The 15,030-nt window shown below is 38.8% G+C and overlaps 1 protein-coding gene across 1 annotated transcript in view; it reads right to left on the bottom strand.

The window, feature by feature from the left end:
- Positions 1-384: 384 nt before the first annotated feature.
- The window catches only part of LRRC1 (leucine rich repeat containing 1), a 69,545-nt gene continuing 54,899 nt past the window's right edge, over positions 385-15,030 (bottom strand). Inside the window, exons 10-14 of the mRNA XM_064707568.1 lie at positions 14,568-14,651; positions 6,238-6,353; positions 5,144-5,316; positions 3,498-3,634; positions 385-1,663 (exon numbers count right to left, since the gene is read on the bottom strand). Of these exons, the coding sequence (XP_064563638.1) occupies positions 1,505-1,663; positions 3,498-3,634; positions 5,144-5,316; positions 6,238-6,353; positions 14,568-14,651 (669 nt within the window). The 3' untranslated portion in view covers positions 385-1,504. The remainder of the gene's footprint in view (positions 1,664-3,497; positions 3,635-5,143; positions 5,317-6,237; positions 6,354-14,567; positions 14,652-15,030) is intronic.

Consider the following 15,030-nt stretch of genomic DNA (forward strand, 5'->3'; position numbering starts at 1 on the left):
GAAAATTCTACCCAAGGCTGGAGTCAGCTGTACCAAAACCTGATTTTATTTTTGGTTTTATTTTAACAGCAGCTTACCAAGAATAACCAGGAGAACTGTGCCTTGAGAAGAATAAAACTTCACTACCACTGAACTGACCTAACATCTACAAACCTCCAGCATCCTCCTGCAAAACCATGTCTTGAAGCTTAAATGAGGAATCTTGGGGAAGAGAAATGAACAGAACCCAGAGACATCAACATCAGTCTTTATCAGGCTTTTACAAAATTGTTATTTACTGAATTAAACTCAGTTAATACTTACCTTTATAAACAAATCAAAACTCACAGATTTAGTAAGACCTTGAAATCAGCATTGGGCAATAGAAGTGCAACACAGTTACAATGACAGCATTAATGCAGAGATACTTTAATTGCTGTTTTAATGATACATCACATCTACTGAAGCTTTTAAAGATGTTTTTATTATGGTTTTATAAATTTTTATAAAACCACCAAAGCACTTTAAAGAATCATGCTTTCTTGTGTAATACATAAAACTAATTTCATACTGTGCTTCTGAAAGTCTACCGTGCTGTTTTTCAAGTTATTTTACAGATGGCACATTTAAAAAAAAACAATGGAAGCATGAACTTCTAGTGACTGCAATGCAACAAGGCATCCAAACCAAGATGTTTCATTACAACTAAGTTAAAGTGTGAGTGCATTATGTAATAAACAATAGCAGTTTGGTCATTTCATCTTAATTCTGTTTACAACAAAACTAACATTTGTGCTTCACATCCTAAGATCCCATAATATAAACATAAATTCTGTGCTGTAAAATTCCCGACAAATTATTGTCCAAAAAGAAAAACATATCTAAAGCAGGAGACCAAATCTACTCACTTTCCTCAAGAATTGCTATATTTAAGACTAATATGACATACCAAACACAATAAGGCACAATGGGTGGTACAAACAAATGAATACAGTTGTCCATGAAACTTGTTCTCTTCCACAAATACTAAAATATGTACCGCTCAAGATAAATTTTCTCTTAAAAATGAAATACATCATCTTGTTATGAAAGTCCTATACAAAAATTTTAAATTTACACCATCTGAGCTGCCAAAAAAATAAAAAAAGTGTATCGATTTCCCCCAAAACTATATTTCTCACCAGCACATCCAGCCACTGGGAAGAAGATATCCCAGCACTCTGGAAAAGAAAAGCATTATTTCCCCTGTGTTTAAGACAAAAATATTGTATTCTGCATACAGTAGTGTATTAAACTTTAAAAAGCCTAGGACTATTAAAATTACAATATTGATTTGGAAATTATTGGTTTACTGCCTGGATGAAATAAGGCACTTTCTTCCAGCGGGCTGCACTTTTTGTGTGTATGGAGACGATGAATCAGATTCTGGTTAAAAACAAAAAGGGGCTCAGTGAGGTCCCAGGAGACGACAGGAACATTTCAACAGCAGGGGAAGACACAGGAGGTAAAACCTGGAGATGGAACTCTACACAGAAGTGGTCACTCTGTCAATGGCATTATTGACCTCGTTTTTGTTTGAATCCAGTCCTTTAGCAGCATTCATATCATTCCGTAAATTCTCCACTGTCTTTTTCATGTTCTTTAATTCTCCAGGGTGTGGAGTGGCTCGCCTTAGAAGTGTTCTCTAAAAATAAACAGTGCAATAAGTGGTTTTGCCTTTGTCCCTCTGCAAAAACAACACACACTTAAAAGGCTTCAGCATTCACATACCAAATAGTAAGTATCAATTTTTTTCCTTTTTTCCCCCCTTTTCCTTTTCAAACTACATGCTCTGTGCTGAGCATTACTTTAAAAGCTACTTGTGTATGAAGACAGGGAAAGAGGTTTTCAGAAGTCTCTAAGAGCAAATTTTGTCCTCTTTTGGAATACTAATCTGAAAGCCACTTATGTGAAGTACAATTAAAAGTTATGAAGTGAAGATTTCTTTCATAACTATACTTCGGGACTTTCTTTCTCCGCAAAACCATACAAGTGATTTAAGATCACACTTAAAGCATTCATCTGATTTTGAAAGAATCCCACAAGATCTCTTTAAAGTTTTAAACAGTGCTTGTGTGGAGCTCCATTTGCCTTTCAGCCCCAGCATACAGTCTAGCTCTCTAGTTAATTGAGAACAAGCACCTTGAGAGGGAGCATTTCTCTCCCACCTTAGACAGAAGAATGTATATCATTGTGCTGAAACCTTTACAAGGAAAACAAGATTGACAAAAACTCCAGTTAGCACCCAAGCTGGAGACAACAGAACACCACAAATACAATATAGGTATAATACATGTATACATGCAATTACTTTTTAGTGGCATGCATGTAAACTGTACAGAGAACAGCAGAACTGATGACCCACGTGGGTGCTTTGGTCAAGACTGCTTTGGAAATCTGCCCTTTGTTCTCCTCAGTAAGATCATTAACTTTTCCAAAAAGAAGATTCTTGCTTCAAATCAGGCAAATCAAGCACTTATCCTCAACAGCTGAGCCCTCACTACTCTATGGACATTCTCAGGTTGGCAGAGCTGGTAAGCAGCATCCTTCTGAACTCCCTATCAGTCAGTGAACCAAGCCTGCTAAGAGACACTTTCTTTCTGCTGCTTTGGAGTAAGCAACTACCTTACTTGTTCATTTCCAAACTAAAGTAAGAGGTTTTGTAGTCACTTTTTAAACTAAAACAATCCACACAGTGCCCTGAAGGATCTCAAGCTGAGATCTAATGAGGACCACCAGCAACGTCTCAGAGCATCAGAGCACACTGAAAATGTGACTGAAGCAGTGTTAATCTTTACAAGGAGTTTTAATTGTTAATAAAAGCTAGTAAAACTACAGATTGTGATGTGTTTTGATCTTCAGGATATGCAGAGCCCAACTTAATGGAGAGGTCTTATAAGTACAGTGACAGATGTTCCCACATCCTTTTTTTAGGTGGGAAACTAATGAGCAACATTCCTGCTGTTCATGGATACTATGGTTGGTTCAAATGCAAATGGTGGAGTTAAAAAAAAAAAAAAAAGAAAAAAGAAAAAAAGAATGAGAGAGAGCACAAAAGAGACTGGAAATAGAAATTAGAGAGACAAACAATAGCAAACTTAATGGAGACACATGCAAGAGTGCTGGAATCCTAAATTAGACCCTATATACTTTCAGGCAGTAAAGCTTCACAGATGCAGAGAAAGATCCTATCTTCTTTCTGGGAACAAAACATCCTGAGCAGACAGAGGAAAACAAAGCAAAACAGAAGACTATCCTGCATCAGAATACGAAAGTTATATTCAAAGCAGAAAAAACAAAGGCATTCAAAGTCAACATAAAAAGTTTCAGCAGCCAACATGAACAGTTTCTTTTCCAAATGTACACACAAAGCATGCAGTCCAAGCTGAAATATTTACAGCAAGAATGCTCACAGACTTTTTATACTTCTGCATTAATTTCACAGTATCTGGAGGTATCCAAAGGCTTGGAAAACATACCATTTCATTTTCCTCTTCATCTTTTTCATCTTCTAAGAAGCGAATTGCACTGACTCTGTTCACCGCCCGCTCATTCCACGTTTCATCTGACATCTCATTCACCAAACTCTCCAATGCACCACATCGTGGTAGGTTATCTGTTAGAACAGGAAAATGTAACTCAAGATTCACAGCAACATGCATGTGAAGTCACACAATCAACATGCTTTATTGTTCATAATTGCAACATCTGCACAATCACTCATCCAATACTTACAAGTGTCTATTTTTACTGGTTTTGGAAGAAAACAGAACTTGCATCAGTTTTCTGTTATCAAGTACATATACTTAATGGTTTCTGTATAAATTAGGAATTTCTGTACTTGGACTGTATATATAATTTAATATACTTGCCACTATAATGCTTTTCTTGTGGAACATGGCTGCCAGCTGACATTAGCCAGTTCCCTAAACAGCATTCCATAACATAGGATCACTGCTTTTACTAACCTCATCCTTTCAGTATTGCTAGGCAAACACATCCAACAATCTAAATTCCATGCTTTCTACCCTTGAAGTCATGAGATTCATCTGGAGAAGAGGAAATCTAATTTCTAGTAGTGACGTCTTTAAAGAAAGTCAAGTCAACCTCTGTTACTTTTCTTGAACTAGCTTAATCCTCTCTAATTCCAATGGGGTTAATTCATACATCTATTTTAATTCTTAACTATTCTTAAAATCCAGGAGCTGAAAACAGACTTTTCTACACTACTTCTGTTTTAATGTTTTCTATTTGCTCCAGCCATACATGATTGAAACATTGGAATTAAGCCTGGGTACCTACAATACAGATACCCAGAGCAGAATTTTTCTCCTCAGGCCCCTTTGTACTCAGTGGAGAAGAATCCACATGATTTTCTTTTAAAAGTCCATTCTTGGATGGGATAAATCACTCTCCAGTCATTACAACAGAAATTTAAGTATTAGCTCAGATGAATCCCCTTGAATGTTCACATACAGCTCTAAAAGCTTGAGGAGAAAAACATTCCGAAGTTACTGGAGCAGCAACACAGCCAACAAAAGAGTTTATGGTTCCACCTGGCCCACTTACCAAGAGGTAAGTTTCATCACAGGAGGTAAAAGCAACTTATACTGCAATTCTACACTTGTTAATGAATATAATAAAGCTACTGTACAGCACCTCTGCTTGAAAGAAAATTAGCTTGCTAAAAAGTCCACTGTTTACTATATGCTATGCAATTTATTTTGCTGGTAAAGAAATTGAAGAGGGAAAGCCACCATTTTTCCATATATATATATATATGTATATAAGATGTATAATCAATGTACACAAATATGGACACCGCTACTGGGCCCACTTGGCAAGACTCAAAACAGTGATATGAGTAATGATTTTTCTTCCAGATCTGTATTTTATTTATTGTAGCTGTCATTGTATTTTCAATAACACTCAGTGCCAATTTTTGAAGTCTTCTGAAGACTAACAGGATAATAGAAACAAAAGGTTTAATATTGAAAATTCAACCAGAACTTTGCTACTTTGCTCACTAGAGCTTATGCACATTTTACAAACCTTTATGGGACAACTCAGTTAACAAAGAAGTAATAATTCTGTACATAATGAAAAGCTGGCTCTAGGCACTCACCTTGGCAACCAGACTCAGAAGGCATTTGAGGAAGTAATACACATGTTAAAATCTTTTCTCCTGTTTCAGGGTCTGTGTCAGTCTGAAATGTCAGCAGAGGTTGGGACTGGTTATCAGACAGCCACAAAGCCTTCAGCCTTAACGTAGTCAGTGAAATGGGAAGATGCGTCAGCCTAGTTCAAAAAAGGAAAGTAAAAAAGTCAGGGCAATGCCTGAGAGTCTTAATAGATGGTCATGTATCAAGTATACAAGTTGGAACAAACAGGACTGAAATTAATGCCTGTAATAGAAGGCATTGCAGTAGTCATCAATTTCAACTACTCCATTCTTAAGAAAACAAAAACAAAAAACAACAAACAACAAACGTGCAGCTTAATTTATTATAACTTTATAATCCTCTGAAGCTGAAAACCAGGTAAAACTATGCTGAGCTTTCTCTACTGCAGTAAAGTGCCCTGGAAGGCAGACAGCTGCTTCCCATCAGGAGCTTTACATGTGAACAGTGGCTTGAACAGAAATACGTAAGGGCCTGTGAGACAATTGCATTGCACAGATGAGATACCATTAGCTTTTCTTCTGTTTTGGAGTTGCTTTTTTATTTAACTTCCTACTAAGAAGCTGAACTAATTTGCTGGTTTATGCTTTAATCCACTCATTTTTTTGTGTTGATATTTGAAGATTTTTGAGAAGCTGCAAGATCAAAGTGGCCTTCCTGGTTACTCACACTGTATCATGAAGATACAACACTCAATATTGGTGCCACTTGACATTACAACTTGGTAGTTCCACCTGAAACTCTATCCATGCCTAGATTCTCTGTTTTAATACAGAAATATAAGAATCCAGAAGGTTTTTTTAAAAAATCCAATTTCTTCCTCACGGTCAAAGTAATCCAAAAATCACACTCATGACAACACACAATTTATGTTACTTTTGGCCCAGGGGGAAGACTACTTTGACAATTTCAACAGTAACACTGACATGAATGTCATAACTGGTTTTTTATTACTCTCTTCTTAGACATAATATCTTTTGCTATCAGAAAGAATTCAGTAAATACAGCAAAAGAACATGAAAATACAAAAATCTCTTGCCTGTTTCCAGCAACATCCAGGACGTGAAGTTCAGTGGCCTGTGAAATTTCAGAGGGAATTCGGGATAATCTGTTGTCACGTACAGAAAAGACGTTAAGACTGCAGCAGCCCCCAACCTACATTTGAGAAGAGGGGAAAAAAAAAAAAAAAAAAGCAAGTCTGGTTTTGTTGCAGTACCACAGTGTAACAAAGGCATGCAGTGCAGGTCATGGAGCGTGTCACTGCACATTCAAGTTACAATGCCTGCCAGACACTGCCCCAGAGGTATAGACTGCAAACAAGTGTCAGCTTCTGAGAAGTCTGACCTAAAGCAAGTCTGTAGGAGCACTGTCTTGAACATCTGTATCTGCAAATAAAGGATAACTTTACATATAGGTCACATTCTAGCTACCTTTCAGAGCCTTCCACACCCAGAAGAAACCAGTAACCACACAGAAGCTATTCTGTGCCCAACATTCACAAACAACCATACACTTAACGTTTTCTAGCTCTAGGTTTTACATATGAATTCATTCTTTCCTCATGGCAACTTTTTATCCAAGCAAGTGCAATGGGCCTTGAAGCAAGACAAAATGCTAAATATACCAACCAACTCCCAAAATTTGTTGAGTCCACAAAGATTAATGAAGAGCTCACTAGAAGCAGAACACTGAGTAAAATCTTTGATGCCCTGATTCATTAGAAGCACCTCATTTCAACACAATTCCCACATGAACTGGCCTTCTTTAATCTAATATCTTCTGTCTCTATCAGTTTATCCAAATATAACCATTTGCATTCTTTGAGTACAAAGACGGCATTTTTCAGTTTTACCTTTAAAAATCTACATCTTGCACCAAAGGCAGCTGCTTTCAGAAAGACAAACTCCCCACAATTGATTTAAAAAAACTCATTCCAACTTTATGTTCGAGAGGGAACTTCTATAAACAGGAAGATTATTAGCTGTAGCAACTCAAAAGCTGCTTCAAGTAATTCTTTGTTAATATTAACAAAGGAAACTTACCTTTGTTTGCTTATCATACAGTTTCAAAGAGCATTGTTGTTTGTTTGCCAGTTCCAAAACTCACCAGAAGAAGGGGAAAAAAGATTTTTTCTTGTCTTACTCCAAGTAATAGTAAAATAATAGCCATTTCAAGCTTTCAAGTTAAGCTGACTTGGAATCTAATTATAGAGTTAGAGTCCAAACTAAGCACAGTGGAAAATCTCAGTTCAAAAATGAGAGGACATCTATAGTGACATACATCTAAGAAGGTTCTCCTCTCACACTACAGCCAATATGCAACTATGCCTTGGCCAGGAGTCCCCAAAACTAAGATGAAATTATTGTGTTCTTGTTAACTGTCAGTTGTGTCCTTGCAAAACCCACAATTCAGTCCAAACCCAAGACTGAGTTTTAAAGATAAACAGCACAAAATATTTTAACTAGTCAAAGGAAAAATAGTGTTGATTTAACATACACTATTTACTAAGGAAAAAACCACTTTTAAAGGATGCAACTGTGACTCACAAAATAAAACAAATGGAGCATTTACATTTCACTCACCTTCCTTTGTATCATAAATGCTTTTTAACAGAAGAAAACAGTAATCAGCTGCTCAAGGCTTCTGATTCACAAGCTATTTACAGCAGAAAGTTCAAGTGCTACATTCTTAACAAAACAAAATCTGTGCTATTTCTCTTAAATCACTGCACTTTTAAGATGCAGCTATTTCACAAGATTATCAGTTTTCCCAGCCCTGTGTGCACAACAGAAGCATGAACCTTGCAAGCCATTTTAGCTTGTGAATCAAAGCCCTTAGAAACTAGCACTCAAACAGTAAGCAAACATTTCTTGGTTCAAGAATTCCACTGTTCACTTTAAAGCGTGTATAAATTCTTAAATAATGTGCCTTCACACGTTCACAGAACACAGTGTGATATTTAAAACAATATATACACACTAAGTGTCTAATTGGTGTTGCTAACATGAGGAGCCGTGAAAAGCAAGAAATACAATTAGGGAATGTTAATGAGCTGGCAAGTGATGCCCTCAGTGTACACAAGTGTCCCTTTCCATGAATGAAATTTGTGTTACTCAGTCTTGGAGCATGGAGATCCAAACAGGTTAGCCAAACAAACAAAGTAAAGCCATGCAGCCCTGATGAGACCAAAATTTCTGTAATTTTGACAATGGAAAAATGCAGCAGTGGAATTGGGACAGCCTGAGTCATCATGCATTTAAAGCAGCTTAATGAAAGGAATAGGAGAACCATGGACTGAAGAATACTTACAGGGTTATCAATTTACCTGACCCATAATTTTCCAAGCGGCTAACAATTAAGAAAATACAAGAGATGTTCAATTTATTTTTCTTTATCCATACTGGACAAGAGCATGCCAACAAATGGAGACAGAACATACATTCTTCTACTGCCAAAGAGGGTTGTAACTCATAAATCATTTAAACTTCAGTTAATTTAACTTTGCTCTCTATCAGTCACCAGGCTGCTGTTCAAAGGTTTTGTTTCATTCAAAGGTAGTGAAGACCTTTTATTTTAATAGGATAGTAGGGTAGATAAAAAAGAGACACTGAATTTTTTTAATTGAACTGTTTTTAGAAAATGCAGACAGCATTTAACAGGCAGCATTGAATGAGATACCACAAAGGAAAAAAAGACAAGCTGACAGTTAAAAATCAACTAAAATCTTTGTCATTTCAAACAAAGATGGCACCCATCCAGCAGTACAGAAAGACACCAGGTCCAATGTCTGAAAACCTAAACACGAAGCCATACCACGGAGGCAAAGTGCACACACTACACGGCATGCGGAAAGGAAAACACCATTGGGGCCACCATGAAGTCACACAGTACCAGAACATCACTGGTTTGGCTCAGAGAGGCTAACTGAGGCAGAGCCATGCTTTCCAAGGGTCACATGCTCACAACAAACTGTGCCAGACCACCACAGCTGCACCAAGGACACAGCTGAGGCCACAAGCCCATTCACCAGTTCAGCACACACTGCATTTCCAGCATGGACTTCACTTAATGGGGACAAGCATGTGCTCAGTTCTAGGCACATGAGTAACTGTTCCAAGGACTGGAGGCTTAAAGAAGTCCTCACACTCTTCTGTAGTGAGCAGGACATCAAGAAAACATCTCACATGAGTTGTGCATGCCTAAGTCGTACTCCTGAGACTTAGTTCATTTTAGCAACTTTAGTTTAAGGGTTATTGACTTGTCACATCACGCCAACTCCAAAGAACAGTGAGCCTAGATAAAGGAAAACCACAAAAACAAAGCCCACAGGTCAGTCAGGCAGTAAATGGTCATTACTATGAAGTGCTAGTTTTAAGATCGTTGGTACTATGAAGATGGAACAAAACTGCATATTTGCATTCCGGTGGGCTTGATTGAGAGGATGACTGTCACTAGGAGACCTCTGGATTCCACACAAAACTTCAACCCTTTAAACCCTTTAATGGATGATCTTATTGCTCTTTTCTTCTGTCTCAGTCTGAGGTTCATCTTTCTAACAGCTTCCTCATTCTGGAGGAACAGTAAGGCTTGGACAAACACAGGACGTCAGCTCAGCTGCTAAAACTCCCCCCATGTTCTCATCATGACCAGCATTTAGCATTTCACCCTCCTGCTTTTTTCCATTCACACATCCAGTACTAGACATCTTAGACAATCTTCCACAAACTGCAAGCCTTAGAAGAATGCTGGTGTTTCTAATGACTCTAAAGTACATCCATTTACTACTCAAAAGCTCTGAATCAATTCTGCTGTCCTTTACCAATTAGCATCTTCCACACAGCTACAAGCAATGCAAAAAAAAATACATTATGACAAATACTGTAATGATCAGTCTTCAGTTGTCGTGTGAATAGCTGAAAGTCCAGTGACACATCTCTTTTACTCAACTCTCAAAACAGCTGTCAGCACCAAAACCTCTCACAGACTTATACAAGCCTGATAAATATAGTGGTAATTTAAACACAGTTCCTCTTGTGTTGCAAAATCTTTTACAGCATGTCATATCCAACATTTTGTTTGGGTTCAAAGTAAATAAAGTCAGAATTTTCCTTGGCTCCACAAAAAGTATGCTAATTCTTTAACTGCAAGCACAGAATACATTTAGGGGTGGAAAGAACTGCCCGATTCATAATTATTAACTATTATTCTCTTTTTATTATTAACTTTAAATTTGCCACGAAAATCTTCAGCAAACTCACTTCAACACCTCCTGCACCACTGGTGAATGGTAGGAGAGGAGCTCACCAAGACAGCTTCTCAGCCCTCTGACAAGTTTAAGTTCTCCTGCACTTTTGCTTAGTACCCTTTTTCTTTTTACCTCTGAGACACACATTCTTCTACACAAATGAAGAAAGAGACAGGACATCAAAAGTTAAAATCAGAAAAAACAAAGTGGTCTCAATTTTAATAAAATTTACAAAGCACGGCTATTGCCAAAAAAAAACCCTGTAGTTTTACCTAATGGAGTAATAATTCTCACAATATACCTCAGAGCCAGGAAGGACACATTACCAGATCTCTTCTGGGTGTAAAGACTCATTAACAAAAGCTATAAACTGGAAAACATTCCAAGGAGGTTATTTATGCAAGCGCCAAAATCAACACACCAGTTTCATCAGCATTCCTGTGCCAGGGTGGGATTTCAACACCAAAGAGTCACCAGGCAGGTCTTTCAAGTTTAAGGGGAAAAACATTTCTAACTATGAACAGGTTTAGACATTCTCAGTTCTTGCTGAAGTCTGTTTTACCACTTCAGTCAGAGAGCACTGAGCTGCAGAACGAGATGCTGCAGATGAAATCTGTCAGTGACTCAAGCCTTGGTCACACATTCAGTTCTTCCAGGTTTTACCTTTATCACCATACAATACAGAAGGACCTTTGAACCAGGAAACTTTGAAGGTGTACTTGCATACAAACTTCTCAATAATCCCAAGTCAAGACACTTTACACCAAAAGATAAAGAATGGTTTTACAAGTGTGCCTTGAAGCCATCTTGCAATGTAGTGGTTTAACACACTGACTCAAAATCAAATTCTCTTAAACTGTTAACAAAACAAAATCAAATCAACATCCTTCTATCCCTTTCCCCCAAAAAACCACACTCCACCACAGAAAAGCTAAAACTCAGAGATTATATCACCAGGCACATAATTTTCACCATCCTACTGATAAAAGTGGTCTTTGCTACAGGACTAATTCTGGCAACACCAAGCAGATACAATATTGGGTACATGTACTCTTCTCTACAGCTGAATTCCACTTTTTTCTACACACACTACAAACTCTGTCTCTACCCCTCTCCAACAGAAACCAGTAACAGCCTCTCCCGCATCCAGTTGTTATTGGGATGAAGACCACACATGCACAGGTGCTCTAGCACTCTGTAAGGCAGAGAAAGAATGGAAGAGGTAAGAAAACACACAGAGGAAAAGATACTGAGGAACAATATCTCCAGTGTATACTCTACTTCTGCATCCAACTCTGCTTCTGTGAGTTGGGACTCACAAGTATTGATTTTGTACAAGTACTAACTTTGATGTGCAGAGGTCTGAGACCCCAGTCTTGGCCTTATTGTCTCAGGAAACATCTTAAGCAACACAGAGCAGGCAGGGTGTTTAAAATTACTTCTGTCAGAGCCTTGAGCTTGAGTTGTTTATTCTTTCTGTCTTTAACATTACCAGCTTGGAATTCAAATGCACTGATCAAGAGTGAGGTGACCCCGCAGTTAGAGAAGGGCTGACTTACTCCAAAATTAAATAATAAAAAATTAAATATTGGCAGAGCAAAGCATAAAATCTTTACATGTAATTTCAAGGCATTTGTTCTAATGAGACAGACATATTTGTGTGGACACCTTTAAAGGAAATACAAAAATTCTATTTCAAAATCATTGATAGGGAGCCAAAGAGCTCTGTTTCCTCTGTTTCCCTGCCAAGCTCCCCTGGGAACCACCCTATCTCATTTTTATTTCCTGGACTTCCACAACGCCCCAAAGCTCACCTGATTCCAGACACTACCTTCCATTTTCTCATTACTCACCTTCTCCAAACACAGGCTCATCCCTATCTTCATTCCACTTCTGTGCAGGTGTCCCCCTTCCTCTCTCATGTGCACTGATGTTCTCTAGACTCTTTCTCATCTTTCACTTCACCCTTGGATATCTCCCAGCTCCTTCACCAACTGAGCAGCACACTCTCCCTCTGAAAAACATTGCTGGTTCCAAGCCTTCAGTATCTTGCTCAGTATTAATGCCTCTATTGTTCTGCACTGAGCTCCTGACCCCACTCTACCCCCAAACAAACACACTCCATGCTCACCCTGCTTCACCTGCCTCTGCAGCTGAGCCCTCTCCTCTTGCCTGCTCCTGTCCCTGCTCCTTCCAAGCCACACTGACTGCCCTTATGCACCACCTCCAATACTATATATTCCATTTACTGAGAAAAGTACTTATACACAACACAAGCTATTAATGGCCAATCTGGAAATAAACTGTACCAGTAAAACTTTCCATGCAAAACTCAGAACAATTCTGCTCAAAGGTGGAGTGGACATAAAATTGCACAAGTCTGAAGTACAGGTATTTTAGCAAAGAAAGTCTTCTGCTGAATGAACACAAGATCAGAAAGACACTAAGCTAATAGAGAGCAGCATCCAAAAGAGGGCAACAAAGATAGTGAAGGGCTTGAGGAGAAGCTGTGTGAGGAGCGACTGAGCTCACTGGGTCTGTTCAGCCTGGAGAGGAGAAGACTGAGGGGAGACCTCACTGCAGGTACAGCTTCCTCATGGAGGAGGAGGAGGGGCAGGCACTGATCCCTGCTCTGTGGTGACAGTGAGAGGAACTGAGGGAATGTCCTGAAGTTGTGCCAAGGGAGGTGTAGGCTGGGTATTACAGGATGGTTCTTCACCCAGGGTGGTTGGGCACTGGAACAGCTCCCCAGGACAGTGGTCCCAGCACAGCCTGACAGAGTTCAGGAAGTGTTTGGACAATGCCCTCAGGCACATGGTGTGACTCTTGGGGTGCCATGTGGACTCCTGATGGGCTCCTTCCAACTCAGCATATCTTATGATGAAAACTGCTATCACATACCAATCCTAGTAGTCTTCCCAGGGTCCTGTCTCTTGCTAGCCATCATGAAACTTGTCTGGGTAAGCCCTGTCACAATTCTTTGTTCAAAACCAAAAGCACTACAGCAGGGAAGGCACTGTTGTGCTAGAAAAGCTGCAGTACTCACATGTCACCTTCCCTAATTAGGTGATTGGCATGTGGCAACTCAGACCCATGCTGAGCTGGAATTATTGCTGCCAGTGCCACAGCAGCATCCTCTGCCCCTGCTCGATCCCTTTTCTTCAGACAAACAGCTCTCACCCATCTCCTTGCCACTTCACTTCCTCCTCACATCTCCTTCTTGAGCTGTCCAAGCTCCATAAGGAAGTGAGCCAGAGCTGATACTCCTCTCAATTTCCATCCATTGGCTGTCACCTGAGTACATAACCTTCCTTCTCCTTAAGTGACTGAAAGTGGAAAACAAAAACTAAGAGCCACATGCTAGATAGCAAAATTTAAAGGGAGAACTACTTGGATAAAAATTAGAGAGAAAAAAATAGTACAAACAGAACCAACTCATAGCTCCATGCTCCTATCACAGGATGCTGCTTTCCCAGATTCTTTCCACAATTTACTGATGAACTAAACTTGTAAAGCCTTCATTATATTTAGTTTCACAACACAAACTCTAGCCTCATTTCATTCCATTCTGTTACAACAGACAAGAAGTCCTAGTGCTCATGCTGTAAAATTTGAGGTATCTTGGTCATATTAGGTTCCTATATTTAAGGGCAAAAGTAGTCCAGACATCTCCAACACCAAAAAGACTGTCAAGACAGTCACTGAGCCACTCTTCAGAGTATGAAACTTCCCTTTGATATTGGTCACAGCAGTGAGGTAAGGAAGAGTGGGGCAGTGGTTTCATACTACATGCAGAAGAGACATACTGGTGTTGCATTCACCCTGCCAGAACTCCAAGACTTCAAACAGTGCAGGACCAACATCCACACTGTGAATTACCAGTTAAAAGCTAATTAGACCCAAGTTAATTACAAGCTAATTAGATCCAAGCCTTTCTGTTCAAGTGCAAAGACATTTTGGACTTCCAAGCCACCAAATCACTACAGTTCAGATCTAGAGGACAAGTTTCTGGTTGTGATCAGTTTGCAAAGAATACCCACTGGACCAAAGTTGCCTGCTACTTCTCATAGGCATTTGAAATCAAGAGTTTTCTGTTTCTACAAAGTCATCTGCACAAAACTTACCTCTTTGGGCAAAGATGTTAATTTGTTTCTATCAGCATTCAAATTGTTCAGCTTCTTTAGCTTTCCAATGCTCTTCGGCAATGACTGTGCCAACAAAAACAAAATAATATACAAACAATTCATAAATAAACAGAGTCAGGAAAAACCACTTAACTCACTTTTAAAATTAATTAACAGTTGATCCACTTTTAAAATTGCAATGTAATTAATCCTCATTACTGCCAGACTTTCCAAAGAAGATCCAAAGGTTTATATTGCAGAGCAAGTGTCTAGGAATGTCAGTTTCTAACACAAATTCACTCATTAATTATCTCTGCACTACAGTAACAGACACACAACAGCTGTGTACAGAATGCATGTACATAGGTGTATCATCCAACTTTACATTCCCAAATTTGCTTCTCAGTTAGCTATCCCCTAACTCAGGTGCTATGAATTGACTGTTGGAGAGGCATTTTTTTAA

This window comes from Zonotrichia leucophrys, chromosome 3 (genome assembly GCF_028769735.1).
Source record: "Zonotrichia leucophrys gambelii isolate GWCS_2022_RI chromosome 3, RI_Zleu_2.0, whole genome shotgun sequence".
Lineage (NCBI taxonomy): Eukaryota > Metazoa > Chordata > Aves > Passeriformes > Passerellidae > Zonotrichia > Zonotrichia leucophrys.